The sequence below is a fragment of the Bos javanicus genome, chromosome 16, assembly GCF_032452875.1.
Source record: "Bos javanicus breed banteng chromosome 16, ARS-OSU_banteng_1.0, whole genome shotgun sequence".
Classification (NCBI taxonomy): domain Eukaryota; kingdom Metazoa; phylum Chordata; class Mammalia; order Artiodactyla; family Bovidae; genus Bos; species Bos javanicus.
This window is the reverse complement of record NC_083883.1, coordinates 53,231,243-53,257,881: the sequence shown is the minus strand read 5'-3', so window position 1 is coordinate 53,257,881 and position 26,639 is coordinate 53,231,243. Positions and strand designations below refer to the sequence as shown.

The window sequence follows — 26,639 nt, the reverse complement described above, 5'->3', positions numbered from 1 at the left end:
ATGGCCAAGTAAAGAAGATATTGGTACCATCCCCACGGTGGCCTTGGCCACAGAGGCATCCTGGGGCCTGCTGGAAGGACTTCTGTGAAATAGATCACAAGCTGTAGATCTCCATGGAGATAGCAGAGTGCTTATCTGGCTCAAAAACAAAAGACACGTCACTCTGGCCTCCTCCAGCCATGTCTTCAAGCTCACTTTTTTGAGGGTTTATTTTGTACAAAGCACCATTCAGGGCTTCCCCGGTGGCTCAGTGGTAAAGAATCTACCTGCAAATGCAGGAGATGTGGGTTCGATCCCCGAGTCAGAATGATCCCCTGGAGAAGGAAATGACAACCTGCTCCAGTATTCTTGCCTGGAGAATCCCATGGACAGAGAAGCCTGGCGGGCTACAGTTCATGGGGTCACAAAAGAGTTGGATGCAACTTAGCGATGACAACAACAAGCACCATTCAGAGCTCTGCATGTCCAAAAACCTCCTACCACAACCCTGCAAAGTAATGACCACAATCACCTCCATCTGACAGATGAGGAGCCCAAGGCTTCTGGGCTAAAATCGTGTGTTCTAGATTGTACACTCGTGTGTGTCAGAGCTGGGATTTGAGTCCTGGTCTCTCTGCCTCCAGAGAATGTGTCCCCAGCCTCCGGGGGTGTGCAGCATCCTGGATGGCCTTCATGGATCCTTGCCTCCTGGTGGTCACACTGTCTTGTCACCCCTCCCATCCACCTAGTGATTCCCTTCTAATGAACAGAACAGGGGAAAGGTGATGGATGCCATGTTCAAGATTAAGTTACAGCGTCAGACAAAAAAGGAGAAATACCTTATGACATCCCTTATATGCAGAATCTAAAACCATGAGACAAATGAACTTATCTACAAAACAGAAACCGACTCACAAGCTTAGAGAATGAACTTATGGTTGCCAGGGAGGAAGGATGGAGGAAGAGACAATTAGGAAGTTTGTGATCAGCATGTACACACTGCTATATTTAAAATGGGTAACCAACAAGGACCTGCTGTATCACATAGGGAGAACTCTGCTCAGTGCCAAGTGGCAGCTGGATGGGAGGGGAGTTTGGGTGAGGATGGACACGTGGACATATATGGCTGAGTCCCTTTGCTGTCCATCTCAAACTATCACAACATTGTTAATTGGCTAGACCCCAATACAAAATAAAAAGTATTGTTTTAAAAATTAGGTTACAGAGACAGCAGTCTCCATCTTGTGCATGCCCTCTCTTGCTCTTTCCTGGAGCCCAAGGTGGAAGCAAGCTGCAATTTTTCGAGAAGATCTACAGCTCTATGGCCAAGAATGGAGCCACTGAGCTCCATTGAGCTCCACTGAGCTCAGTGGTGGCTTTACCACTGAGCCACCAGGGAAGCCCTGAACGGTGCTTCATACAAAGTAAACCTTCAAAAAAGTGAGCTTGAAGACATGGCTGGAGGAGGCCAGAGCGACATGTTGTGGCTTCAGGGCCCAGAGCCAAGGAGGTGTGGAGGGTCTCAGTCCAACACAAGAAACTGAGTCTTGCTAGGGAGTAGTTGCTCCCCAAGGAGAGCCCTAAGTTGAATGGAGCCCTGGCTGACACCTTGCCGGCAGTCTACCCAGAAGCCCTAAACCTGAGGCACCCAGCTAGGCCACCCTGGTCTCCTGACCCACAGAAACTGACAGATAATAAATGCTTGTTGTCTCAAGCCTCTGCAATTTGGGGTGATTTGTCACGCAGCAATAGATAACGAATACACTTGCTATCACTACTAGCAACACACACAAAACACACATACCCCCACAGCCACCATGAGAAGGATTAAAATAGACCCACTCACCCATATTGGGCAGAGCTGGGAACACCCTCCTCTGCTAATCCAGCCCTTCGTTTTGCTTTTGCCGGTGAGGGCGCTTAGATGCAGAGACAGAAGGACCCTTTTCCACAGGTACACACAGCTAGGGGATTACTACCAAGGTCTCCAGACTCCAGGAATTCACGAGGGTGTTACAGACAAAACAGTACAGTCTTGAGAATCCACTGTTGCTACCTTCTCTTAGTGCCAGGTGTTTGAAGAGAGTAATTTTGGCTAGAAGATATCAGTTAAACCTCTTCTACAAATACTAAAGACATAGTCAAGAAAAAAAAACCCTCAAAAATTCCAGTGGATTCAAATATTCAACTTCAAGCAGATATTGAATATAGTGGGGTTTTAAATATAAGATTTCTGGGTTCTGTTCCTTAAGTCAAATATATCTTGTCACATCTCTTGCTCCTGTGATCTAAAGGAAGTTTCCTTGGGAATGAAGAGGCGCTGTGAATGGGAATTGCACTGACCCCTGATGTCCCTGATCCCCAGCCTCTGTTTTCTTTGGTGGTGCCCTGTTGGCCTGAGGTCAGGGTCATGGGGACACTGTCTGGCCTCAAAGCTTTTAACTAGAGCAGCCTCCCAACCCTTGGGCTGGGTTGCCAATCCCCACCCCCACCCTCCCTACTTTGAATTCTCACTATGCCTTTGCTCCTTATGAGTAGTCAGGAGGACTGGAGGGGACAATTCCTATAGCCTTTCTCCTCACCCAAAATCCTCCTTTCCCACTGCCTTACAGAGGCTGGACACGGTGTACCCAGAGGGACAGAGAGAGCCAAACCTCAGGCCCAGCTGTCTCCAACATCAATTCTCAGCATCCCCCAGGCAGGCCAGCAGGTCTTCTAGGAGAAGGCCCAGCTACATAATTTGTGGGTCCCAATGCAAAATGAACGTGTGAGGCCCCTAGTTCAAAACTAATTTAAGAATGTCAAAGTGATGACAAAACCCCAGTGCAGGGCCCTTCTGCAAGGCGGCACATTCAGAAGCCAGCCAGGTCTTGGAGTCTTCAATGCAAACCACCCTGGAGGTACCATTCCTGGAAAACGGGCTGTCATTCCCTGGCTCCCGCATTTCCTGTTGCAGAGTTAAGCAGAAATGTCTCCTGAGCCCAGGACATCCTCATAATCAGAAACATACCTCGAAGAGGAAAGACCTCCCACTCAAGGCAGATGGATGGTTTTCTGGAAGGCTGCAGGCTGCCGCTGCTGTCACAGATTTGCCTGCTAGTAGAGTTGTGAACAGGGAGACAGAGAGGCTGAAGTTGACTAGGGGAGGCCTGGGTCATCAGAAAATCCCAGAAAGTGAGGGCAGGTAGGCCCAAATGCCATATGAAGTCCTAGTCCTGAGTGTGTGGGACACACACACACACACATGAGCCAGGCCAAACTTTGCTGAGAAAGGAGAGCAGCAGAAACTCCCCAGGGTTGGGAGCTTGAGAAATAGCTTGGATCATTGAAATGTCAGTAGCAAACATGTGCAGACTCTAGAAGACCAGTGAGCACCTGTGGCCAGTGAGCCAAACAGAAACTTCTAGACATATTGACCTCGTTGTTCTTTCTCCTCTTTCTTCTTAGGTTTTAAAAAGTTGCCAATATTTCAAACTTACGTTTCACATCAAAATTCACATTCCTAGTAGCTCCAGAAAAAACGAACAAAAAATGGAACCTCTGGTAATGCTGGAGCCAAATTCCTGTATGACAACCATCTACTGCCTCCTCTAACTCTAACCCTAACCCTCCTGTTTGCCACAGTCCCTGCCACTCCCTAAGGTCTCCCTGACATTGAATCCAAGTAGCAAGTGCTCATATCCGTGCTTGTACTGCTGTGTCCTCCTTACGAAGTGAAGAGGGAAGTGAATGTTTCTGTGAAAAAAGGGAAAAATAGGAGACTGACCAAGAGTTCCATGTACTTCAAGAAATATGGGAAAGAGCGTGTTTCTTTGTAGAAGAGAAGAACCTCCCTATGAGTTTAATATGCAAAGACTTTCTAAGTAAAAAGAACAACCTAAATGCCTTATAAAGCACACCAAAGCAGTCCCTGTTGTCCCTTCTCCCTCAGTCCAAAACAGAGTCTCCAGGACCAGATGTCTCCAGAATGAAAGACCCTCCCAGCTTCTCCTCCCATGAGGGCTCAGAGTGATCTTTCTTTTGTTCTGTTCTGCCATTTTTCCCAGCAAAGGCAGAGGACATGGGGGATTCCCAGCATCTCTTGTCACTTGGTATGGGGTCAGTTTCCCTCTCCCAGAGCGGTATGGGCATTTAACCCCATGGATGGTTTTCTTCCCCAGTTGGGAGCATCACTAAGATTTTATGTACCTGTCCGCTCTCCACTGAACAGCCGGGGGTTCCATTAGACAGGGCCAGAGGATCTGAGGCAGCCAGACTTGTACCGGGTAGGGGCGGGGCGGAAATTTGGTTCCCATCACTGGTCAGAGAGCCATATGCCAGGACCTAGAAGTTCCCAGAGCTCAGGTGTGGGCCAGTGGAATCCATAGGTGACTGAGCCAGGTCTGGAGGAACTGGGGTGCATGCTGCCTGGAGCGGGAGGCTGAGGACACCAGAGAAAGTGTGTGACTCCTCACCCAGCCAGGTAGCCTCACCTTCCCATGTCTATGGGACCTGCCTCCTGGGGCTGTAAGGAGATAATTAGTCCTTCTAAAGAGTATCATAATCCCCAGATCAAAGGGGGTTCAGAGCTGCTGGGTTCACTTTACAGCGAACTCCGCCAGCCACGGGAGCACCCACTGGAGGGGGTGGGCTCGGATTTGCAGCCCCTTCAGTGTGTCACCTCCTACAGAGCTGGGCTGGCCTAATAACCCACAGGGCAGGGCCCCAGACCCTGGTCTTCCCTGGAACCGCTTCACTTGCCACATGCCCCCCTCCCCACCCACCAGAGGGGAGTTCATACCTAGCACTGATGATGGGTGGGAAGTCCTGATGTCCCATTTTATAGATGGAGAAGCTGAGACGGAGGATTGAGGTGCAGACATAGGGTCCCCTGCCAGTGCTTCCTCACGGCTATGGGCCGTATCAGTTTTCCTCCCCATTGGCATAAGCCCTTGCGCTCAGTACTGCGTGCACTTAAAGCAGGACGGGCCGCACAGTCCAGGTGAGTGAAGGAAGTGTCCCAGAGGGCCCACCCCTTTTCCTGCCTGCTTTTCCGCCCTCTCCCGGCCACTTGCTGGGACTTCAGCTCTCCGGCAAGGCTGTCCCAAGGGTGTCAGAAAAGTAGAGAGACACATGCAGGCTGGGCTACCTGGATTCAGGCCTGTCACTCCCAAGCGCTGTGACACTGCCCTTCTTTCGAACCCTGAGTTTCTCTAGGAATGACCATGCTGGGAACGTATTGAGTGGCCAGGGTCCGGCGCACAAAGGGGCGTCGCGGCGCTCTGCCCGGCCTTGGGGCGAGTCTGGGCGTCGCGGAGGGGCCGGGGGCGGGGTCGGGGGCGGGGCGAGCGGCGGTGCTCGCCAGCCCGGAAGGAGCGGGAGGAGGAGCCGCGGGAGTGAGAGTCGTTCCCACGTGAGAGACTCGGCGGCCGAATTCCTCGCGTGCGGCGGCAGCGGACAGCCGGGCGTCCGGCCGGACGGAGAGCCCTGGTCCGGCTCGCGCGGGCCGCCGGGCGGGCGGCCGGGGCGGCGCTCGGCTGCGCCCCGATGCGGCGACGACCCCGCGGGCTGTGAGCCCGGCGCCCGCTGTCGGAGCCCCCCGCGCCGCCGCGGGCAGCGCCCCCCGGGCACGCGGCATGCGGGCCGCCGACTCTGGCACCTGGGAGCGCGTCCGCCAGCTCGCGGCGCAGGGCGAGCCGGCGCCTTCCTGCGGGGCAGGGCCCGGGCCGGCGCGCCCCCCGGGGCCCGCAGTCTGCGAGCCGAGTGCGGACGCGGCGGGATCGAGCGATCGGCCCCGCGCCGGGGCACCCTCAGCTCGAGCGGATGGCGACTACAGCCAGCCGGGTAGGTGCGCGCCGAGAGGGGAGGGCGCCGCGGCCGGAGGCCCGGGAGCGCCGGGCCGGGCGCGCGGGGGCGCTCCCGACCGGGATCCGGCAGCCGCTGGTGGCAAAGTTCTCGCCGCACCCGGAGCCCCGAGCGCCGGCCGGGGTGCAGGAGGAGACGCGCGGGACGCGGAGTTAGTCCTCAGCCTGGGGTTTTCGGGGCTCGGCGGCTTTCCGGCAGAGCCCCGTAGGGAGCTGCCGAGGGAGGTCAAGGCCACGGGAGCTGTGCGATCCCGCGGCGCCGGGAGACCCGGGTCTGGGTCGGATCCCGTGCCTGTTCTGGGAAGCGTGGGAATGGGGCCAACCTCGCGGTGAGTTGGGGAGGCAACCCACCTGGCAAGCCCATCAAGTGCCGAGGGGAGCGCTGCCTTCCCGCCGCCCTTCGCAGACGAAAGTGATGACTCGCCTTTGCTAGGAGCGAAGAGATTTCTCCTACACTTGAACGACTAAGACAGAAAGAGAAATTGCCGCGGAGGAGACACAAATGCAATGGTCTAATTATGTATCTTTGGCTAATCCGCCCCAAGCGGAGAACAGCGTTTGAGCGTTAAAGGTTCCGAGTGGATGCTCCGGTTCCATTCTGTTCCGGCCTCAGCTGGTTCCTCCCCAGCTCAAGTTAGGTCATGGAAGGTGGGTCACAGGAACCCCTGGATTCTCCAGATTCTAGGGTAGGAAGCTGGAAGACGAAGGGCTTCCGAGAAGACTGTCATCATCAGTTTGAAGTTCGAATACTTTTTCTAGGAAAAATGGGGTGGGGGGTGGGGAATAGGTGGACCACATGATTATTCATTATTTCTTGAACACCCATGTGTTCCTGTAATTTACTTGCAGTGTCTTAAAATCTTATTACGACCTTGGCAGTGAGGCTGTTATCTCCAGGAAGATGAGATCAGAAAAGGCTGGAGTTTAAGGGACTTGCCCAAGTCCCAAAGCCCTGAAGCCCTGGTACTGGAATTTCAAATTCTGTCTGGTTTGGCACCAGAATGCCTCTCCCAGGCAGCAAGCTTACCAACTGAGAAACACCAGGCTTATTTACCTAATAATTCTTTCCTAAAAACAGCCAACTGCAAGACCTCCTAATTCCAGGCTGCCCATATTGGTTTCCTCAGGAGATGAGATTCCAGAGGTCAGAGTTCTAGTCACAGGAGTAGGGACCACCAATCAACTGACTCTGATTAGCTGAGCTGCACTGGTGTTCTGGAACAGCTGGTGTCTTGGGTCACCAAGGGTCTGGAAGCGGGACACTGAGGCCTGGAAGGAGCTTGAGTCCCTGGGCCTTTGGTTTAGGAGCTAGGCTTGCTGGACCCAATCCCACCTCTTCCCCTGTTGCAAAGAGCAGTTAGAACCCGAGACAGCTTGCTGTGAAACAGAATATAGACGCAGAGAATAAGCAAATGGGAGGGCTTGGGCAAGTTGTTTGATCTTTCTGAGACTCAGTTTACATCTGTAAAGTGGAGATATTAATAATGTCAGATACATTTTGATCATTCAGAAGCTCATGTCTGCAAAGCACCTTGCCTAGTTCATATTTGATGCTGATGAATATAAGTCATCACCTTTACTTGTGGGGCACCTTTTGATGCCCCTACTGACTCAGTTTTTCTTTAGGATGAACTGTTAATCTGTCCCATCTCCCTGCTCCTGAACTATGTCGAAATGACATCTGTTTTGTCTGTAAAATACTTCCGTGATCCCAAGCTGACTGTTGGGCCAATGGAGGCTGTTATTATGTACACATGTAGAAGAGGGCTGGTTGGAGATAAATCTGTTTACTTTTTGTCTATATAGACTCCACTTGTGTATCATGATAACAACATCCTAATGACATGATGTAGCTGAGAAAAGCCTGTCTCTGAGGTCTGGGGGTGGCTGTTACTCCAGTGGCCCTCTTGGTGTCACTTTAGGGCAGAACTCAGTGGGCATCTCCTTTCCTAATCTACACATGGCATCACTGGTATGAAACAGGATCAAGCCAGCAGCTAAACCAGAAAGTTCTGAATTCTCTGTACCCCACCACCCTTCACCCTCTTCTGGTCTCTGGATCTTAAAGACCAAATGCAGTTTCTAAGGAAGTCCATGGTAGTTGGGCATGGACACGGGTTCTCAAACAGCCTATCATGGACACCGGTGCTCACACCATTCGCTGTCATGAGGGATTTTCCTCTGGGAGGCCAATGGAAAGTCTTCAGGCTTAGAACTGCAAGTCAAAATTACTACTGAAATAGACATTTTAGCCAGGCTGTAAGGTGACTCACTTCAGGATCTTAGAACGTTACTCCCCAGCCCAATGCAAAGCTCAGTTTAAGAAACTGCAAGAGTGCCCTTCTGGGTGACAGTGTCTGAAAATTGGCACTTTTAGGGGTTTGGGGAAGGGGAAAGGGAGAAGGGATGCTCGCTTGGTGGGATGGAGGCCTGGCACCTTGACATTGTTCATAGGTGATATCCTGGGATTGTCAGGGTGACAGACCCTGTGCTGGTGACTTCTGCTGACCCCTGGCCTCCAGGGTGGGGCCACTTCCAGGAGAGGTTACCATTTGCGTGTATACTGCGGACAAGAGCAGGTGATGCAGAAATGAGACACGGTGCTTGGTCTGCACCTGATGCAGCCCCAGATCTGTCTGACCTTGAGATACTCTGTAACTCAGTTTCCCTTTTGGTGTGGGGGGGTAGTGACTCCACCAGAGGGAGGCTCCTTCCAGGGTTCCCACAGAGTGTTCAGGTGGTCCCAGAGCCTTCTGAGATGAGAACTTGAATGATTCCCTTGAGATTGTCCCTCCATTCAGTCACATCTCTTGAGCACCTCCTGCCTCCAGGCACTGTTGTAGCTGCCAGGGCTGTAGCAGCCAGAAGACTGCGGCCCTTGTTTCCATGGAGCTTGTATTCTGTGGGAGGAGATTTCCAGTAGGCAAAGACCCACAGGATGTGTCAAGGGATGGGAAAGGCTAGGCAGGAGAAAAAACCAGGTGAGGGGTTAGCGCAGTGGGAGTGGGTGGTTTTTGTATAGGTGGTTAGAAAAGAATGAGGGCAGGTACATGGGTGCTGAGTTCCTAAGACGAGAGGATGTTGCTGGTCGACAAAGGAAATCAAGTCTTTTTTATTTTTTTGGCCACGCAGCTTATGGGATCTTAGTCCCCCAATAAGAGATCAAACCCAGCCTTTGGCAGTGAGAGCACCAAGTCGTAACCACTGGACTGTCAGGGAATTCCCAACCAAGTCATTTTTTTTTTTTTTAAGTTGTTGGTAAATTAGTATTTTTGTAGACTGGGCACTTTATCTGTCCAAATCTGAAGCCTCCCAGGCTTCCTCCTTTATTAGTCATTTAAGTTCTTATCTTCTCTTGCCCCTCCTCCTCACATAAAGCCCCCCAGAGGAGGGGGCCAGGCCCTGTGTACCTGTATACTGGCTCCCATCCCTTGCCCTCCCAGGGGCCAGTCTTGCGTGCTAAGTCGCTTCATTCATGTCTGACTCTTTGCGACCCTATGGACTGTAGCCCACCAGCCTCCTCTGTCCATGGGATTCTCCAGGCAAGAGTACTGGAGTGGGGTGCCATTTTCTGCTCCAGGTGATCTTCCCAACCCAGGGATCAAACCCCACACTTCTTAGGTCTCCTGCATTGGCAGGCAGGTCCTTTACCACTAGCGCCACCTCGGACGTCCAGGGGCCAGGCTTGGTGCTCAGCAAATGCCAGATTTTGTCTTCGTTAGTCCTCCAGCAACCCAGGGGTAGGTGCAGTTGCTAATTCTGTCCACAGATGGGGAAACTGGTGCTCAGAAAATTCGGCTGAGACCTCACAGCTAGTAGGTGTCACAGCCAGGATTGGCCCCAGGTTGTGAACCTCAGAGCACCTCATGTGTTCTCAAGAAAGTAGACCCATGGTAAGTGTCAGGTCCATTTTTCCTTTAAATTTTTATCTCTAAAAAAAGTTTGTCCTCTCCTTGACATTCCTTGGTTCAAGCAACTCAAGCATTTGCTTATCTTTGTGCCTTTAGCAATTTCCTCACTAGGTCAGCTTTGCGTGATCCCTTCTGTAAAGAATTTCTGCTGGGTGAGGGGGAGATTCAATCTCCACACTGGAATTGGGGATGGTCTTTGAAAGTCAGCCACTAGGATCGAGAGAGTTTAGAGTGAGCTTCCTCTGTAATGGGGTGGGAGAGAGACGACTGGGGCTTGGCTTTTCTGGACACTCAGGAATGAAAGTCAGTGCTCTTTGAATGTATTTTTCCATTGGTTTTCCTCAGGCAGTTTGCTGTGGCCCAGCACCCTCCACCCTATGTGACTATTCAGGGAGAGGAACCGAAAGATCCTTCTGCCAGGGCAGTGGGTACAGGGCACAGGTTTGGAATCAAATGAGACCTGCTAGTTCAATCCACCAGCTCTACTGCTTTCTGGCTGTTTGTCTCCAAGCAAGTTAGATAATATCCTGAGCCTCAGTTTGTGTGTGTGTGTTACTCGGTCGTGACCCCATGGACTGCAGCCCGCCAGGCTCCTCCGAGCCTCAGTTTACCCATCTCTAAAATGGGATCCTGTTACCCACCTCAGAGTTGTTGGACAGGAATCTGTATGGTTACCATCCTTCATACCCATGGGGCCTGCTGCTACATATGCCGTAAGAGATGGGGGGATTCCCATTTATCCAGAGTACAAAGAACTTAAATATGTGTGTGTGTGAAACTTAAAAAAACATTTTTGGCCACATCATGCAGCATGCAGGATCTTAAGTTCCCTGTTGTTGTTGTTGTCGTTTGGTCACTAAGTTGTGTCTCATTGCGGCCCCATGGGCTGCAGCATACCCAACTTCCTTGCCCTTCACTATCTCCCGGAGTCTGCTCAAATTCATGTCTGTTGAGTTGAGGATGCTACCTAACCTTCTCATCCTCCGATCAGGGATCAAACTCATGCCCTTTGCAGTGGAAGTGCAGAGTCTTAACCACTGGACTGCCAGAGAAGTCTCAAAAATGCGTTAAACTTTTGAAGTCTGAAATATTGGGATTTGATGGGACAGGTGTTTTTGACAGAGTACGAGCTGCTTATTTGGCCTTCTGAGTCATCGGGAAATTTCCAGAATGGCCTCTGTGTTTTGTGTTAATATTCCAGCTGAGTCAACTGGGTGATTTGCTAGGACCCTCCAGCCATTCTGGGCAAAGAGGATTTTCTTTCCCTTCCCATCATCTCAAGAGCCACAGAGCACGCGTGGCTCATGGACGGTAGCAGACACCCCCTCAGTGTTAGCACCTCTCCCCCAGAACACAGCCTGTTGACCAAAGTGGAAAATTAGGCACATTGGCGTGCGCACGGATTTTAGCCTCAGCAGATAAGCATACCAAGCGTGTCATTAAAGCTGTCCAAAGCAATTGCCGTGGGGATCCTGTGTTTGCTGTGAGTCACTAAGGGCTATAAACACTCCAGAGAGGATGGCAAGCTGTGGTTACAAGGTGTGTGGGTGCATGTGTGTGAGCCTGTGTACGTAGTTATTTCTTAAGAATTGACTCTCCGTAAATGTGTTTCATGTTGAGCGCATCAGATGAGTGCCTGTCCAGGAGGGAAAAAGTCAGGATTGCTTCCTATTCTCAAGGACCAGGCCCTCTGTCCCTCTTGGGACAGCTACCGTGAAGGTGGGGACTTCAGACTTTCTCTTGTCTGCTGTTTGGATGCCTTCAAGAGAAGCCGGTTAGAAGATGCTGATTGTGGCAGTTCCTTGGAGCCCTCACCACCTGGCATTAGCCCAGCCGGTGCTGCCACAGCCCCAGATTTAGAAGAAATTAACAGCCACAAAGGTGTGACAGGTACGTGCGTCCCACCTACCTAGTGTCCTGGCCCTAAACTGGATGAGGTTGTGCCTGGGCCAGGGAGAAGGGGAGCTGGTGGGTTCAGTGGTGGCGACCTCCGAGTGCATCCTGCTGGGCTTAGGGGACCGCTTTGGGGAACACTCACCGCCCAGCGGCCAGTCTGCAGGTGCTGACTGCCTTGTCTTTCGTTGCCACCTGGATTTGGAGACTGGCTCAGGCTCTCAGCTAGTTTGGGCTGTAACTTTATCACAGGCATTGTGTTCAGTACCTTTTAATTGTACAGAAGCTTTGGAAGCTCTCCCCGGGGGCCTGGAGAGAAGTAAAAACAACAGCTGCTGGTTCCTGTATGCTTTATTCCCTCAGCCTTGCCAAGGTGCTCCTAACTCTGAAGTCCTGTGTGCCAGGCAGGGAAGAATCCTCATTTGTGTTGAGGGCCGCCCAGGAGCCAGGCAGTTTGTTACCTGTGTTCCTGTTCTTCTTCCCTGTGGTTTCATTCATCAGCTGACGATGCCTTGAGAGCTACCAGGGCACCAGGCAGAGGCTGTGGTGCTTTTTTTTTTTCTCATCTTGGGCATAACAGCATCCAGTAAGCCGGGTACCTTTGGAGGGAGGGTCCCTGGGGCCCCAGCAGACAGCCCACGCCTCTAGCCCGGCAAGAATCCAAAGAGGCCAGCTGGCCTGTGACAGGAGGTTTGACCATGGCCATTTGGAAAGCTGGGATGCAGAGCCCTGAGATGGAAACCTGGGCATAGATAGGGTCAATTTACTCCCTCTCCGAAGTTCAGGAACTGAGGCCCAGAGCGAGGAAGGGACCGTGCTCCAAGGTGTCATGTGGGGTAGTTTCCAGGGTCGGATGCGAAAACTTAACAAAGGTACTTGGATGTCTTGGCAAAGCTGGGCATTCTCTCCCTTCACCCTGTTCCCTAGCTCCCTCTGATCTTTTGAAGGGGGCCTCCGACTTTGGGGATCACAGCAGTGTAGGGTGATTGCTAGTATGCACATTCTCAGGCTTCGCCTCAAGATTCTGACTCTGTAGGTCTGTGAAAGGGCCCAGGAATCTTGTATTTTGTATCAAGTGCCCTGGGTGAATTTGATGTGGGGTTTCCATGGATGAGACTTGGAGAACCTCTGCCATTCACTTCTCTGTGAAGTGAAAGTTGCTCAGTCATGTTCAATTCTTTGCGACCCCATGGACTATACAGTCCATGGAATTCTCCAGGCCAGAATACTGGAGTGAGTAGCCGTTCCCTTCTCCAGCTGATCTTCCCAAACCGGGGATAGAACCCAGGTCTCCCGCATTGCAGGTGGATCCTTTACCCACTGAGCCACCAGGGAAGCCCACTTCTCTGGGATTCGGTTAATTTTTGAGCAAGGAACGAGGGAGCCACACACTCTGGCTTACCCCTGCTCCCTGACGTCACCCTTGGCAGCATCCCTTTCCCCTCCCACAGGTGACCCAGAGTGGACATCAGGTACGTGAGCATCCTATTTCAATCCCACTTCCTTCTTTTCTAATCTATTTCCCCGCCTCCACCTCTTCCTGCTCCTCCCCCTCCCTCTCCCCCCGTCCGCCTTTCTGCAGAATCTCTTAAAAAGAGGCACATGGATTTCTGTCTTGTGCTCTCACAAGACTGTGCTGTGGTGAGAAAGCCGCCAGTTAGGCCTTTTTGCTCAGATGTCCTGCTCTGTGTCCTAGGCTGCCACTAGCACTCACTCAGCCTTTCACTCCACCAATATTCCTCTTTCCTTGAGCTCCTCCGAGAGGCCAGGTCCTGGGCTGGGTGCTGAGGGTCAAAGGAGACCACATCCTTGACCGTGGCTCATCCGGACTCTTCAGACTTGGTACCAAACCCACCAGTCCGGGCCGCCCCTTCCCCTGCCGCGGGTCCCTTTTGTTGTTAGTCTGAATGCTGTGCCCATGACAGACGTGTTCAGCTGAGCGGCTGGTTCTGTGCTTCCTCTTGGCATCTCTTGCCATGTCCACAGTACAGATGGGAGCCATGGGGATGGTTTCTATCACCGTATACCCTGTGGACTTTGTCGGCTTCTTCAGGGTTGGGGGCCAAGGGGCCTGGGTGGCAGAGTGGGAGGGCTCTGTCTGTGGTTCCCCTCTAGCTGGGAGACCCACCCCCACCAAGCTGGACTGCCTCCTCCCAGCAGTGGGTACAGGGGGTCTTTAGATGTGGGCTAGCAATGGCTGCCCTGGGTAGACTCTTTCCCCTCTTTTGTACCCCAGAAGAGAACAGCAAGGAGCCCCCTTTTACAGAAAGGGAAATAGAGGCAGACATTGTGGTTTCTTTGGGCCAGAACCATCTTATGGAATTCTCTGCCAAGCTGAAAATGGTCCACTGTCCTGTGTGGTAGCCTCTAGATTTAAAATGTAGCTAGTACGAGCACACAGCTGAATTTCAGTCTGTTTTAAAGGCTGCATGTGGCCAGTGGCTGGTACAGCTGGTCCTGAGTCAGGGCTTGATACCACAGACGGGGCTATGGCCCATCACGGCTCATGAAGCCTGAGAGCTGTTTAGGTTTTTAAGTTCCTGGATCATCTGCCAAACCTGGACAGTCAGATAGATATCTGGGGTGGCCCCAGAAGTCTGCTCTTTAAACTTATCACCTCCACCCCCAGGTGATTTTGATCTTTTCTGAAATTCGTGAACCAAAGGCTCCAGCATGTTACATCTTTACTGTCAGGGGGTTTCTCAGCCTCCAGCAGTCCATCAGTGCCTTTCTGCCTTTGTCCCCCCACCCCACCCACTACCTGCACCAGGCCAGTGGCTTTCAAGATGGGATGCCAAGACCAGTAAATCAGCCTCATCTAATAACTTGGTAGAACTGCAAACCCTCAGCCTGCCCTAGACCTGCAGAATCAGAAACCTAGAGTGAGCCCCGCAGTCTGGGTTTTAACAGACCCCTCAAGGCAATGCTAATGCAGCTATAGCTTGAAACCAATCACTCAGCAAGACTGCTCTAGGAAGCTCCTTCAACTTAAAAATTTCCCCGAATCTCTTCTGTCTTTTCCTTCCTGTCCCTATCCTATTCCCTGTTCCCCCTTCCCTCTGTACCCTGGCCTGTCCTCTCTCCAGCTTCCAAGAGCTGCCAAGACCTTTCTACACCCAGGGACTGCTGGGTGTATGGCGAGATGATCCATCTGCCTCTTACAAGGGTCTTCGGGGATCCTGGCCTTACCCGAGGGGTGGCCCTCATGGGGATATGACAGGGGAGGCAAGCAGAGCAGTGGCCAGAAGACCTCCACCCCCATCATCTCTCCCAGAATCCCAGGTGGTGGCCAGCTGTCCACCCGATGCCAGAATCTCAGAAGAACAGAGGGCCAGATGGGCCAGTTTCCCTGGGGCCCCCAGGCACGCTTCATGGGGCAGGCCCCTGCTGCTTCCCTTGGCATCCATCAGCCTGAAGGAAGTTGGCACAGCTCACAGCTGTGCTCAACAGACAGCACTTGTCTGTTTCATGTCTTCCCAGTGTTTACAGAAAGCAGGGAAGCTGGAGGCCAGCTCAGACATGGCTGTGCTCCTGATCCACTGTGGAACCTTCCTTATGCAGATCGTTCACCTCCGAACCCCAGTTTCCTGGTTCCGTGAAATGAGATCCGTAGTGCCAGCTTCACAGCTCACAGATTTGTGATTGCATTTACCCGAGCCTGTGGATCTGGGAGAGCTTTGCAAACTCAGAGGCACCTTACAAACATGGCTCGTACCACATCAATGCTGGTGAGGGCAGCCCTGTGCCTCAGGGAACCGACTCCTCCTGGTTCGCTTGGCACATTGCTGGTTTCAGCACTGAAAGTTCTGTTATTGTTGTTTAGTTGCTAAGTTGTGTCTGATTCTTTTGAAACCTCATGGACTGCAGCCCGCCAGGTTCCTCTGTCCGTGGGATTTCCCAAGCAAGAGCACTGCAGTGGATTGCCTTTTCTTTCATTACCACGGAGCCACCTGGGAAGCCCACTGGAAGTCCTACATTCTGGGAAACCCCTCAGTCCTAGGCAAACCTATGCAAACAGTTGGTCTCCCTGTCTGTACCCCAGTGCCTTCCAGACACTCAGCTTTGGCAGCCATACCCAGCTGCTTTTGCCATATAAAAAGTGATCTTGATCTTCCTCCCAACCCTACCCTCTCAGCAGTGAAGGCATCACCTGCCTGACTCCTGAACCCCCACCCACCTCCACCGATGGCACTGAGCTTCTGGCTCTGCTCTCACTTCCAGCTCATTCAGGTCTCTGGGCATCGACTGATGGTCTGGCTGACCCACCACTCAGATTCCAGCTGAGCACGTCTTTATTAAATCACGGTTACCCATTTGTGTACTGGATTGCTTACTGGATAAATACTCATCAGGCCCTGAGTGGGTACCTGGTGCTGACAAGCTGAGCCAAACCAGCCCTGTCCTCATTTCGCCTAGGGTTTTCTGTCTAGAACCCTTAGCTGGGACCAGAAGGATGCCCTTCCCCAACCTCTCCCTGCATCCGACAAAGCTCCAGGTTCGTCTGCCTGGCAGATGTTGAGTACCTGCTCCGAATGGGCGTCATGCTGGAGCCGTGAACCATGCCAGCTCCTCTGGCTGCCGTTGAGGGGCTTGGGGTCTCCTCGTTGTACCAGGAACCAGCTGACTCATTCCCACCCTTCATCTTCTCCTTCCTATGTCTCCACCCCGTACAAAATCCAAATTCCACCCTGTCCTGGGCCCCGACCCTGCTATAAATTTGTCTTGCTCATTCCGGCCCCTTTGTGCACAGTTGTTGCCCTGCCACAGGGTCCTACTGGGGTGTTTCTCAGGGCCTTCCTCCTGAACTTACCCCCAAGTGGGCAGGGCCACAAGGCACCTACATATCTGCCTCCCTTCCTTCACCTGGAGCACAGAGTCGAGCTTTAGGAAATGCTCTGAGAGGGAGAAAACACACATGTAGATTTCTCAGCTGGAAGGACCTTGGTTTTTTTGTTCTTCAGTCGCCAAGTTGTGTCCAGCTCTTTGTGACCCCATGGACTGCAGCATGCCAGGCTCCTCTGTCTATGGGATTTCCCAGGCAAGAATCTTGCAGTAGGTTGCCATTTCCTTCTCAAGGGGATCTTCCCAACCCGAGGATCGTCTCCTGAACTGGCAGGCAGATCCTTTACCACGGAGCCACCAGGGAAGCCTAGGAAGGGCCTTAGGCAACTTTGAATCTGGTAGCTGTATTGGCAGACCTTTGGATGAACCTCCTCGCAGGGAGGGCAGCGTATGGAGAACACCTGCAGCCCCACCAGGACTTGGGTTTGGAAAGTAAGTCCTCCTCCCTCTTGGAATTTGGGACCCACGGAAAGAGGCAGAAGTGGGATGGATGGGGAGTGTGGTTTGGGCGCTGCTGGCCTCGCTCCTCTGCTCTGGACCCTGTTCACAGGCCCAGCAGCCAGAGGGCCAGGTCTGATGACATGAGATGATGAGTGCATTGAGTCTGACCCCTGCCCTCGTCTTTGTATCGCCTGGTTACTGGTGGTTGGTCGTTTAGTCGCTCAGTCATATCAGACTCTTTCGACCTCATGGACTCTAGCCTGCCAGGCTCCTCTGCCCAGGGGATTCTCCAGGCAAGAATACTGGAGTGGCTTGCCATTTTCTTCTCCAGGGGATCTTCCCAACCTAGGAATCAAACCTGGTCTCCTGCATTGCAGGTTGATTCCTACTGCCTGGTCACTGTATCTCCACAAACATGTGGAAAGTTTGCATTTCAGTTTCCAGAATCTTTGAGTGTGATGGAGTCTCTGAGGGTCTTTGGTTCATTCATTCTTCAGATTATTACAGCGCGCTTGTGTGGAACAGAATCCTTGCTTAGTATCCAGCAAACAGTTGTAGATAAAACAATCCTACACAAAACAGTCTTCCCCTCATTGTGCTTAAAGTCAAGGATATTTTCATAGAAAAAAATTCTTTTCTTATATTTATTGAGCACTTATCAAATACTCTACTGAGAATTATGAATGTCATGCCAGCAAGTCTTAACAGCATTCGTCAGGTTATTTTCAGAAAATTAGGCACCAAAAACTCTTTCTGTGTTTCCATTGTCATTGAAAATTTCCTAAGGTACCCTCTTCTCCCCCAACTTGTCCAGACAGAGCCTGGACAATTCCCTTTTTAGAATTAGGCTTCTGCAGACCTTTGGGGTCCTAATTCAGAAGTTGAGCATCTTAGGACTGGTGGTTGTACTTGGCTGCACAACTCCCCAAAGGGGGAGTATGCACACATGCTCAGTCATGTCCAACTCTTTGCAGCCCCATAGACTGTAGCCGACCAGGCTCCTCTGTCCATGAAATTTTTCAGGTGAGAATACTGGAATGGGTTTCCTCCTTGAGGGGATCTTCCCGACCCCGGAATTGAACCCGCGTCTCCTGCAATGACAGGCAGATTCTTTACCACTGAACCACCTGGGAAGCCCTCCCCACCCCTACCGCTTGCATGGAAAAAAATAAGAATCCATTACATCAGTGAATATTTTCATTGTTTGCTTCTCTGTCCTCAAGCCTAAGCCAGGATCCTAGTTCACTGGGCGTGGAAGCTAGCTGGGGCCCAGCTGGAGGAGGCTGGATTGTGTGTTTGGGCAGCTGCAGGGGTTTCAGAATGACCAGCAGCTCTTCTCCCCTCCCTGCTGGGCTCCCGTGGTGGTAGCAGTGGCTTCCCCAAAGACCACGTGTCCCCCCCATGTGACCATCTCTCCAAGGTGATCGGGCTTATGCTTGTGGCCAGACCTGATGACCGTGGGCCAGAGCCCCGCCCTCTTGCTGTCACTGAGCCAGCTCCACCTCCTTACTTTCTGGGCTGACTTGCTTGTTCTGTTCTGTGGGTTCTTTTCAGAGACTTGCTGTTTGCCAGGTGGATGTCCCAGTGTTCTGAGCAGTTGTTTGCTTAGAGGGACTCTTGATTCCCTTCCACGCCCCTGTCACTGTGGGACTCTCTGGAAGGTCTAGTCACTTTATATGTACTTTTGAAAATCATGGAGGGGAGCCTGGTCTAAGTGTTAAGTGTTAGTCGCAGTCACTTCAGTCGTGTCCAACTCTGTGCGACCCCATGCACTGTAGCCTGCCAGGCTCCTCTGTCCATGGGATTCTCCAGGCAAGAATACTGGAGTGAATTGCCATTTCCTCCTCTAGGGGATCTTCCCAACCCAGAGATAGAACCCATGGCTCCTGCATTGCAGACAATTTCTTTACCACTGAGCCACTTGGGAAGCCCAAACTCTTGCATTGCAGGGTCACCTGCATTAAACAACTGAAATAAATTAGGTACATTAATCAGCCCATTTTCCAGATGGAGTAACTGAGGCACAGGAAAGTTAAGAAACTCGCCCTAAGACCTAGGAGCCAGGAAGCAGAGGAGGTAGGATTCAGCTTGGAGTCCAGCTGGAGTCTGGCTGGAGCCCACTGTAGCCACCACTCTCCTGTCCCCACTGCAGCCGACTCTGCAGCCTCACCTGTGTCTGTCCTGAGCTAAGGCAGAGTGTGAAGTGAGGAATAACAAAGGGACTCTGTCCCTCGAGGGTGCCAGCCTTGGTGGGAAGCTCCTTGTGGCTGCCTTGTGGGTCTGGACTGGGTGGGGCTCCTTGTCAAGTGAAAGGGTCATGGGGCAGCTCTGCAAACTCCACCCAAAGGCTCAGGTGTGGTGAGCACTGCACAGGTGTCCCTGACAGCCTGTCTCTCCCAGGGCTATGGGTTTCCTGCTTCTCTTGGCCTTAACATGTTAAAGATAACAGAGGTCGGGATTTCCTTGGTGGTCCAGTAGTTAAGACTCTGAGCTGCCAATGTAGGGGCCATGGGTTTGATCTTTGGTTGCAGAACTATGATCTCACATGCCATGCAGCGTGAAAAAAAGATAAGAACAAAAAGATAACAGAGGTTGTGGGAGGGTTTGGCTACTTTCCCTGTTCACCCTGTGAGGTAGGGAGGCGTGATCACCAGCATTCAGGGTGGCATCTGAGGCTCAGAGAGGTTTGTCCTTAAAGCTTAGTACTATTTGTTAAAGAAAAAAAACACTAGGCTTTGTATTGTTTGCACTTCCTGCTTTCCTGCTGCCTGGCTGCGGAGTCGTGTAGTTACAGGACTGTTTGAGTTGCAAATGATAGAAACACTACCGGAACTGACTTATAGGAAGGGAAATCAGTAGCTCCCCATAACTGAACTGGTCAGAGGTAAGCAGGCTTCCCTGGTGGCTCAAATGGTAAAGAATCTGCCTGCAGTGCAGAAAACTGGGGTTCGATCCCTGGTTGGGAAGATCTCCTGGAGAAGGGAACAGCAACCCATTCCAGTACCAGTATTCTTGCCAGGAGAATTCCATGGACAGAGAAGAGCCTGGTGGGCTACAGTCCAGGGGGTCGCAAAGAGCCAGATACAACTGAGTGACTAACACTTTCACAAGCAAGCTTCAGGCATATCTACATCCACAGGCTCAGAGGATTGTCATCTCCCAGCTCTCCTTTCATCTGAGCTTTATCCTTTCTAGTTAGGAGGCAAAAATGACCCCAAACAAGTCTAAGCAGCATTTTATCTTTTGGAGATTCCAATGTAGAGAGTCCTTCATTTCCAGTATTTCTAGCAAAAATCCCAGGTCTGACTCTCATTGGCTAGTTTTAATTACTCAGTAGCTTTGAGCCAATCACATTGTCCAGTAGCAAGGAATGCATTGATTGGCAGGCTTAGGTCATGTGCCTGAGCTCAGTCGTGTTCAACTCTTTTGTGACCCCATGGACTGCAGCACATCAGGCTTCCCTGTCCATCACCAACTCCTGGAGTTTACTCAAACTCATGTCCATTGAGTTGGTGATGCCATCCAACCATCTCATCCTCTGTCGCCCCCTTCTCCTCCCACCTTCAATCTTTCCCAGCATCAGTGTCTTTACCAATGAGTCAGTTCTTCACATCAGGTGGCCAAAGTATTGGAGTTTCAGCTTCAGCCCTTCCAATGAATATTCAGGACTGATTTCCTTTAGGATTGACTGGTTTGATCTTGCAGTCCAAGGGACCCTCAAGAGTCTTGCCCAACACCACAGTTCAAAAGCGTCTATTCTTTGGCACTCTGCTTTCTTTATAGTCCAACTCTCATATCCATACATGACTACTGGAAAAACCATAGCTATTGGAATAGGTTGGAGTAGGGGTTTGTGAGCCTCCAGGGAAACACACAAGCTGAGAGTAGGGTACTAGCCAAAGGAAAGTCAGGGAGAATGTTCATCACAGAAATGGAAGCTGGGACGCAGAGGTGGGGCTGTCCTGTATGAGATGTGAGGATTCCTTCCTTCAGCCAGTGTGTTTGTGCCCCTCACTAGATGTTGTGAGATCAAAGGAAAGCCTTGGATGTAGACACTGCCGGTTGATTATTTTGTAGATTTCCTTGAGCGCCTAGCCTGAGCCAGGCCCTGTTCTAGAGCTCGTGGAGGATCCAGGCTTTCTCTTTTGTCAGTTGTTACTATCTCCCCCTTTCCTTCCTTATTCTCAAGGACCGGCTGGACACTCGCTGTCTCTGAAGTTCTTCATAGTCTCCGGGGCATAAGTCGTCACGACCCCTTCTTTCTCTTTCTCCCATCCCTCTGTTTAAGCTCTTTTTTTAAAGTCACGTTTGTCCCAGGAAGGCTTGTAGGAGGACCCCGGGAACTGTTGGCTTCCTGAGTGTGGGGCCTAGATGGGCTTGATTTGAGCACCCCACCCCACCCCGTGTGCCTGCTCCCCCGCATGCTGTAAGGTGCCCCTCACCAGCCCCCTGCCATGTCCCTAGTACTGCCGAGCACACTGAGGTCAGTGGCAGCAGCTGGTGCTCTGGGCGCTCCAGCCAGCATCTGGCTGTGCTCAGCCTTCCCACAGGAGTCAGATTTTCTGGTCTGCATCTGGAGCTTGGCCATCTCCCTGGAGAGCATTGACTGGTTCCCTCTGGAGATGACCTGAATTCATAGCATCCCCAGCGGGCAGCGGCTACCTTCTCACAGCAGGGCAGGGACCAGGCAGCCTGGGAAGCCGAGAATTTAGCAAAAGGGCATAGTTGGCTTGTCTTTGTTCCTGGTGTAGCCTAGGGCATAGGTGCTGGCTCCCATTTCATTCAGTATCAGCTCCAGGGAGGAGAACAAGCCCCCACCCTAAGACAAGTCCCTGGACCTGTGCCCTAAATATGGGGATGATGGAGACCATGTACCAGGTGCTCAAGGCCATGGAGCCAGACTGCCTGGGTATAAATCATTCCCAGCTCCTTAACACCTCTGAGCCTCAGTTTCTCCATCTGTAATTTGGGGACGCTATTCCTATCCAGCAGGGCTTTGTGGGGATGAAATGAGACAACCTGTGCACAGGACTTAGCATGGTGCTTGGCACATAGTAGGTGCTCAGAAAACATCATTTGTATTAGCCTTATACCACAACAGGTGCTGGAGTGATACAAGGCTTGCTGGAAAGGTGCCAAGTTGGAAAAGTCCAGGGTCAGTGACCTGTAGGAGATAAAATCTGTGGGGCAAGGTGAATCTTGTCAATGAGACTTTCAGAGATGGCACCCATTCCAGTTGTCAGAGACTTACAAGTTGCGAGAAGCCCACAGGGGGGCCCTTGGGGACAGTGCTTCATCTTTCCGAGCCTTGAGTTCTTGATCTTGTACTGGGAATGAGGAAAGCCACCTGGCAAGACCTGCTATACAGTAGGTACTTAATAAATGGAGTCGCTGCTTTATTAGCTTCCCGTGGCCCTAGTGATAAAGAAGCCACCTACCAATGCAGTAGTCGGCTCAATCCCTGGGTTGGGAAGATCCCCTGGAGGAGGGCGTGGCAACCCATTCCAGTATTCTTGCCTGGAGAATCCCATGGACAGAGGAGCCTGACAGGCTACAGTCCATGCGGTTGCACAGAGTTGGACAGGACTGAAGTGATTTAGCATGCCTGCATGCTGCTTTCGGAGAAGGCAATGGCAACCCACTCCAGTGCTCTTGCCTGGAAAATCCCATGGACGGAGCCTGGTAGGCCACAGACCATGGGGTCGCTAAGAGTCGGACACGACTGAGCGACTTCACTTTCACTTTTCACTTTCATGCATTGGAGAAGGAAATGGCAACCCACTCCAGTATTCTTCCCTGGAAAATCCCAGGGATGGGGGAGCCTGGTGGGCTGGCGTCTATGGGGTCGCACAGAGTCGGACACGACTGAAGCGACTTAGCAGCAGCAGCAGCATGCTGCTTTATTAATAAGCCAGGTTGAATGGGTTGCAAATAATAAGATGTTTGTTAAGTATGGGGTTTGGTTGGTGTGGGCAGTACTGGAGGTGCCTTTCCATAGAGTGGGAGATGTGTGCATCCGGCCATGTATACACCGGGTACTCTTCTGCCTGTTGGGATATTGAGTCTTGGCCATGACTGAGCTTTCCGTTTGTTTTTCGTGGTGTACAGTCCATGTCTGGGCTCTGTGCTGAGCAGTGATGAGGGGAGTTAAATGGCTGGGGTTGGCGCAGAGAACCGTGGGTGAGCCCCAGAGTGAGAGGACGCGTGAGTGAGCCTTGAGCCTTGGGGAAGTCGTTGGACTTCGTCCCCTCACAGACGCAGGACTGCCAGGTCTGATGGCCATGGCTGAGCCTTCACCCAGCCCAGCCGCCCCCAGGGAGGGCCCTGCCTCCTACTGCAGGGTGCCCTGCCAGGGGTGCACTGGTGTTTCAGCTGCAAACAGCAGGTGCTTACAGGAAGGCGTTCAAATCAGAGGAGGGCTGCTTTATAAGGACACAAAGACAACCTCAAGAAGTGCAAGGCCAGCCACATGGGGTCTGGATGCTAACACTGGAGGCCTGGGACAGTGTCCTCTCTCCAGTCCCACCCCCTAAGAATTTCTGAGGATTCTCCCTAACTGCCTGTCTTGCTTTACTGCTCTGCCAGGGGGTCTGCTCTTGCGTGACTTTTTTCAATCCTCTGAGATGCCTGGGAGGCAGAGAATCTGCTTGGTCTCAGCCTCATCCATAGCTTGTGAGACCCTGGGTCAGGTGACTGTTCCATCTGCTGTGTCTGTCAGGGTAGGCAGGGTCCCTGATATATGGAGCTGCTGCCTTCCAGGGCCGTGGGAAAGCAGTTAAGTTAGGGAGACAGACTGATTGATCGTGTCCAGTACAGGTGTTCCTCCTGAGCTGGCACACCTGCAGGAACTGGAAACACACTTCCTCTCTAGCAGCCCTTACAGTCTTTGATTCCCTTTAAGCATTCACTGTTATATTGAGCCCCGAATGGATCTCACCGTAGCATCCACCCTTGGCCCATGTCCTACCATTTGAGGATCTTACGTGCTAAATCTATTTCCTCGATACGCTGACTCCCCCTGACAGCCGCTATGGCCCATGAGCCAGTACACCTTCCTGCACCAGCTTTCTTTCTCTTAGCATCTTTTTTTTCCCAGCCAGAGGAGAGCAGATTGTGCTGGGGAAGTTGGAGAACGGGATGTCCTGCCTTGATCCGCCCAGCTGGACTTAACCTTCTAGTCTCCTCGTCTCCCACCGGGAGCCCTTTGTGAGCACAGAGAGAGCTGCTGGCTTCCCACACATCCGAGGAAAGAATGTTCCCCAGACCAAGATGTGTGTTCCTGGCTCTCCTGATGTTTAAGAAGACTCCTAAGGAGCCTGGGGATGTCAGGTGGGCCCCCATGGCAGCAGGCAAGGAGAGAGGGAACTAGGAACTCCATGCAATGCATTTAGAGCTGCTGGGGCTGGTAATATAGCCTCGGGCCAGGCCACAGGGCTATGGAATTAGGTCACAGTACTGCAGCCCACCCACTACCCCACTCCCCCACCCCCCTAGCCCCGGCACTGAGAGCTCTTAGGTCAGAAGGAAGAGACATCCAGGGACGAGTTCACGTCCTCCTTTTGGGGTCCATAAGCAGCGTCCACAGCCAAATAAACAGCACTCGCCTCTTGGCAAGGGGGTCCTCTGAATATGTGCATGCAACCAGGGGATACAGAAAGAGGAGGTTGGACAGAAAAACAATACATTCAATGCAGCCCCATTGAAATAGGAGATTGAATTTCTCTGCCTAGAAATGTTTAACTTGAGTCAGCCACCTACCTCCCTTTCCAAACCAGACCAGCCTGGGTTGGAGGTCTGGTTTTTCTCCCCACCCCCCAGCTTCCCCCGTTCGAGCTTTTTGCAGGTGTGCGTGCAGAGCAAATGTTAATTTGAAAGGAGATTTATAGCTTTCTCCGGAGATCGGGAGCAGGAACCATTTCCTGGGCAGTGGGGTTATTGTGGGTTAATTTTCATGATTACTGAAGGGATCTTAGCGGAAGACTCTTGGGTCCTGCCTGCCTGTGGTCTCTGCTGAAATCTGTGCTGTCAGCTCACCTGGAGAAGGGCCAGAGGGCTGTTGTTCCCTTGTCCCCTTCCTCCTGAGCTTGGGCCTTGTTGTCCGGGGTCTCCTGGATGAAGAGCAACCAGAGTGTGCATGGGGGTTCACTGCGGATTCCTGGAATGTCCGCAGCTATGTGCCCTCCGCCACTGGGGAAGGAGTGACTGGGCTGGTGAGCCGCCTGCAGTTCCCCAAGGGATGTGGTAGCAAGCCCACAGCATGCAGGGCTTTTTCTTGTTACAAGTTCAGTCACAATACTAACACCTGCTCCTGGTTAGGATACTTGCTTCTTCAGTTGGCTTATTTTCAGCTGCTTTGCTCAACTGTAGAAGCAGTTTTGACGCATCTATGAAGTGTGATGTGTGTGTGTTGTTTTGTGTACACTCCCCAGCCCTCCAGGCCCGTGCACCCACACACTCAGTCATGTCTGACTCTTTGGAACCCCATGGACTCTAGTCATTTCCTTCTCTAGGGGATCTTCCCCACCCAGGGATTGAACCTGCATCTCTTGTGTCTCCTGCATTGGCAGTCGGATTCTTTACCCACTGAGCTACCTGGGAAGTTACACATATCTCTTCTCTTTCCCCTTGAGCAGCCTCAGTGATCCAGACTGTTTCAGATGCATCAGGAATGATGTGCATGAAAGGCCGGATGTTCCAGGGTTGCAGTTTGTGGACGGGGGAGGAGGAAGAGGAACAATCTAGGAGTTCTCACCAGAGTAGGGCAGGAGGAGGCTGGCTTGTGAGAATAAATACAGTTGACTCTTGAACAAGATGGGTTTGAACTGCTCAGGTCCACTTATACATGGATTATTAGAATAGTAAATACTACACTATTACACCATCTTCAGATAGTGGGATCTAACAAGACTCTGAGGGCTGACTGTAAGTTGCATGCAGATTTTCGGTTGTGTGGAAGGTAGGCACCCTAACCCCAAGGTGTTCAAGGGTCAGCTGTCTATGGGCTTCCCAGGTGGCACTAGTGGGAAAAAACCTGTCTTTCAGTGCAGGAGACGTTAAGAGTCGTGGGTTCAGTCCCTGGGTTCTGACGATCCCCTGGAGATGGGCATGGTAACCCACTCCAGTATTCTTGCCTGGAGAATCCCATGGACAGAGGAGCCTGGCAAGCTACAGTCCATGGGGTTGCAGAGAGTCGGACACGACTGACTGAAGCGATTTCGCTCGCCTGCACGCAGCTATATATAGACCAACGAAACATCTTTGACCTGCTCAGAACCATTCACCTCCAGTTCCTCTCTTTCTCATTCTGTTTGTTCCTTCATTCAAGTCAGACACTTGGATTCCGCTGCAGGCAAGCCTAGAACCTGCTCTTCTTTCACCGGAGTTGTTTTCCCTTGGGGTGGGGGGAGGGCTGTGGAAGAGAGAGACTTCAAAGGAGAAAGCACCTCTGGCCAGAAAATCATGGTCCTGGGGAGTTTCAGCCTGATGTAAGGCTTCCCTTGCCCCCAGCTCAGGCCCTGTACTAACCTCAGCTCTCAGGACTGTACTTGGTGCTGAGACACATACTACATGGCTCCTGCCAGGAGCTTCCAGAAAGACCTGGAAGGATGCTGTTCTGTGCAAGAGATTTCCTAGTCTGGGTTGGCACGGTCATTTGTATTCCTCCAAGGAAGACAGCCTAGGCGCTGGTCACTGTGGGTGGAAACTCTGTATCGTCCCTCTGTCTTCTTAC

At 52.0% G+C, this 26,639-nt stretch overlaps 1 protein-coding gene across 3 annotated transcripts in view; it reads left to right on the top strand.

The window, feature by feature from the left end:
• KAZN (kazrin, periplakin interacting protein) overlaps positions 1-26,639 on the top strand; it is a 1,344,061-nt gene that overhangs the window by 1,165,487 nt on the left and 151,935 nt on the right. Inside the window, exon 1 of one of the 3 annotated variants that reach the window (XM_061383222.1) lies at positions 5,320-5,802. The exons of 1 other annotated variant lie outside the window; for it this stretch is intronic. In XM_061383222.1, coding sequence (XP_061239206.1) covers positions 5,595-5,802 — 208 coding nt within the window. In that variant the 5' untranslated portion in view covers positions 5,320-5,594. Of the gene's footprint in view, positions 1-5,319; positions 5,803-20,362; positions 24,239-26,639 lie in introns of those variants that run through there. One more of the 3 variants, XM_061383223.1, reaches the window with a different exon arrangement.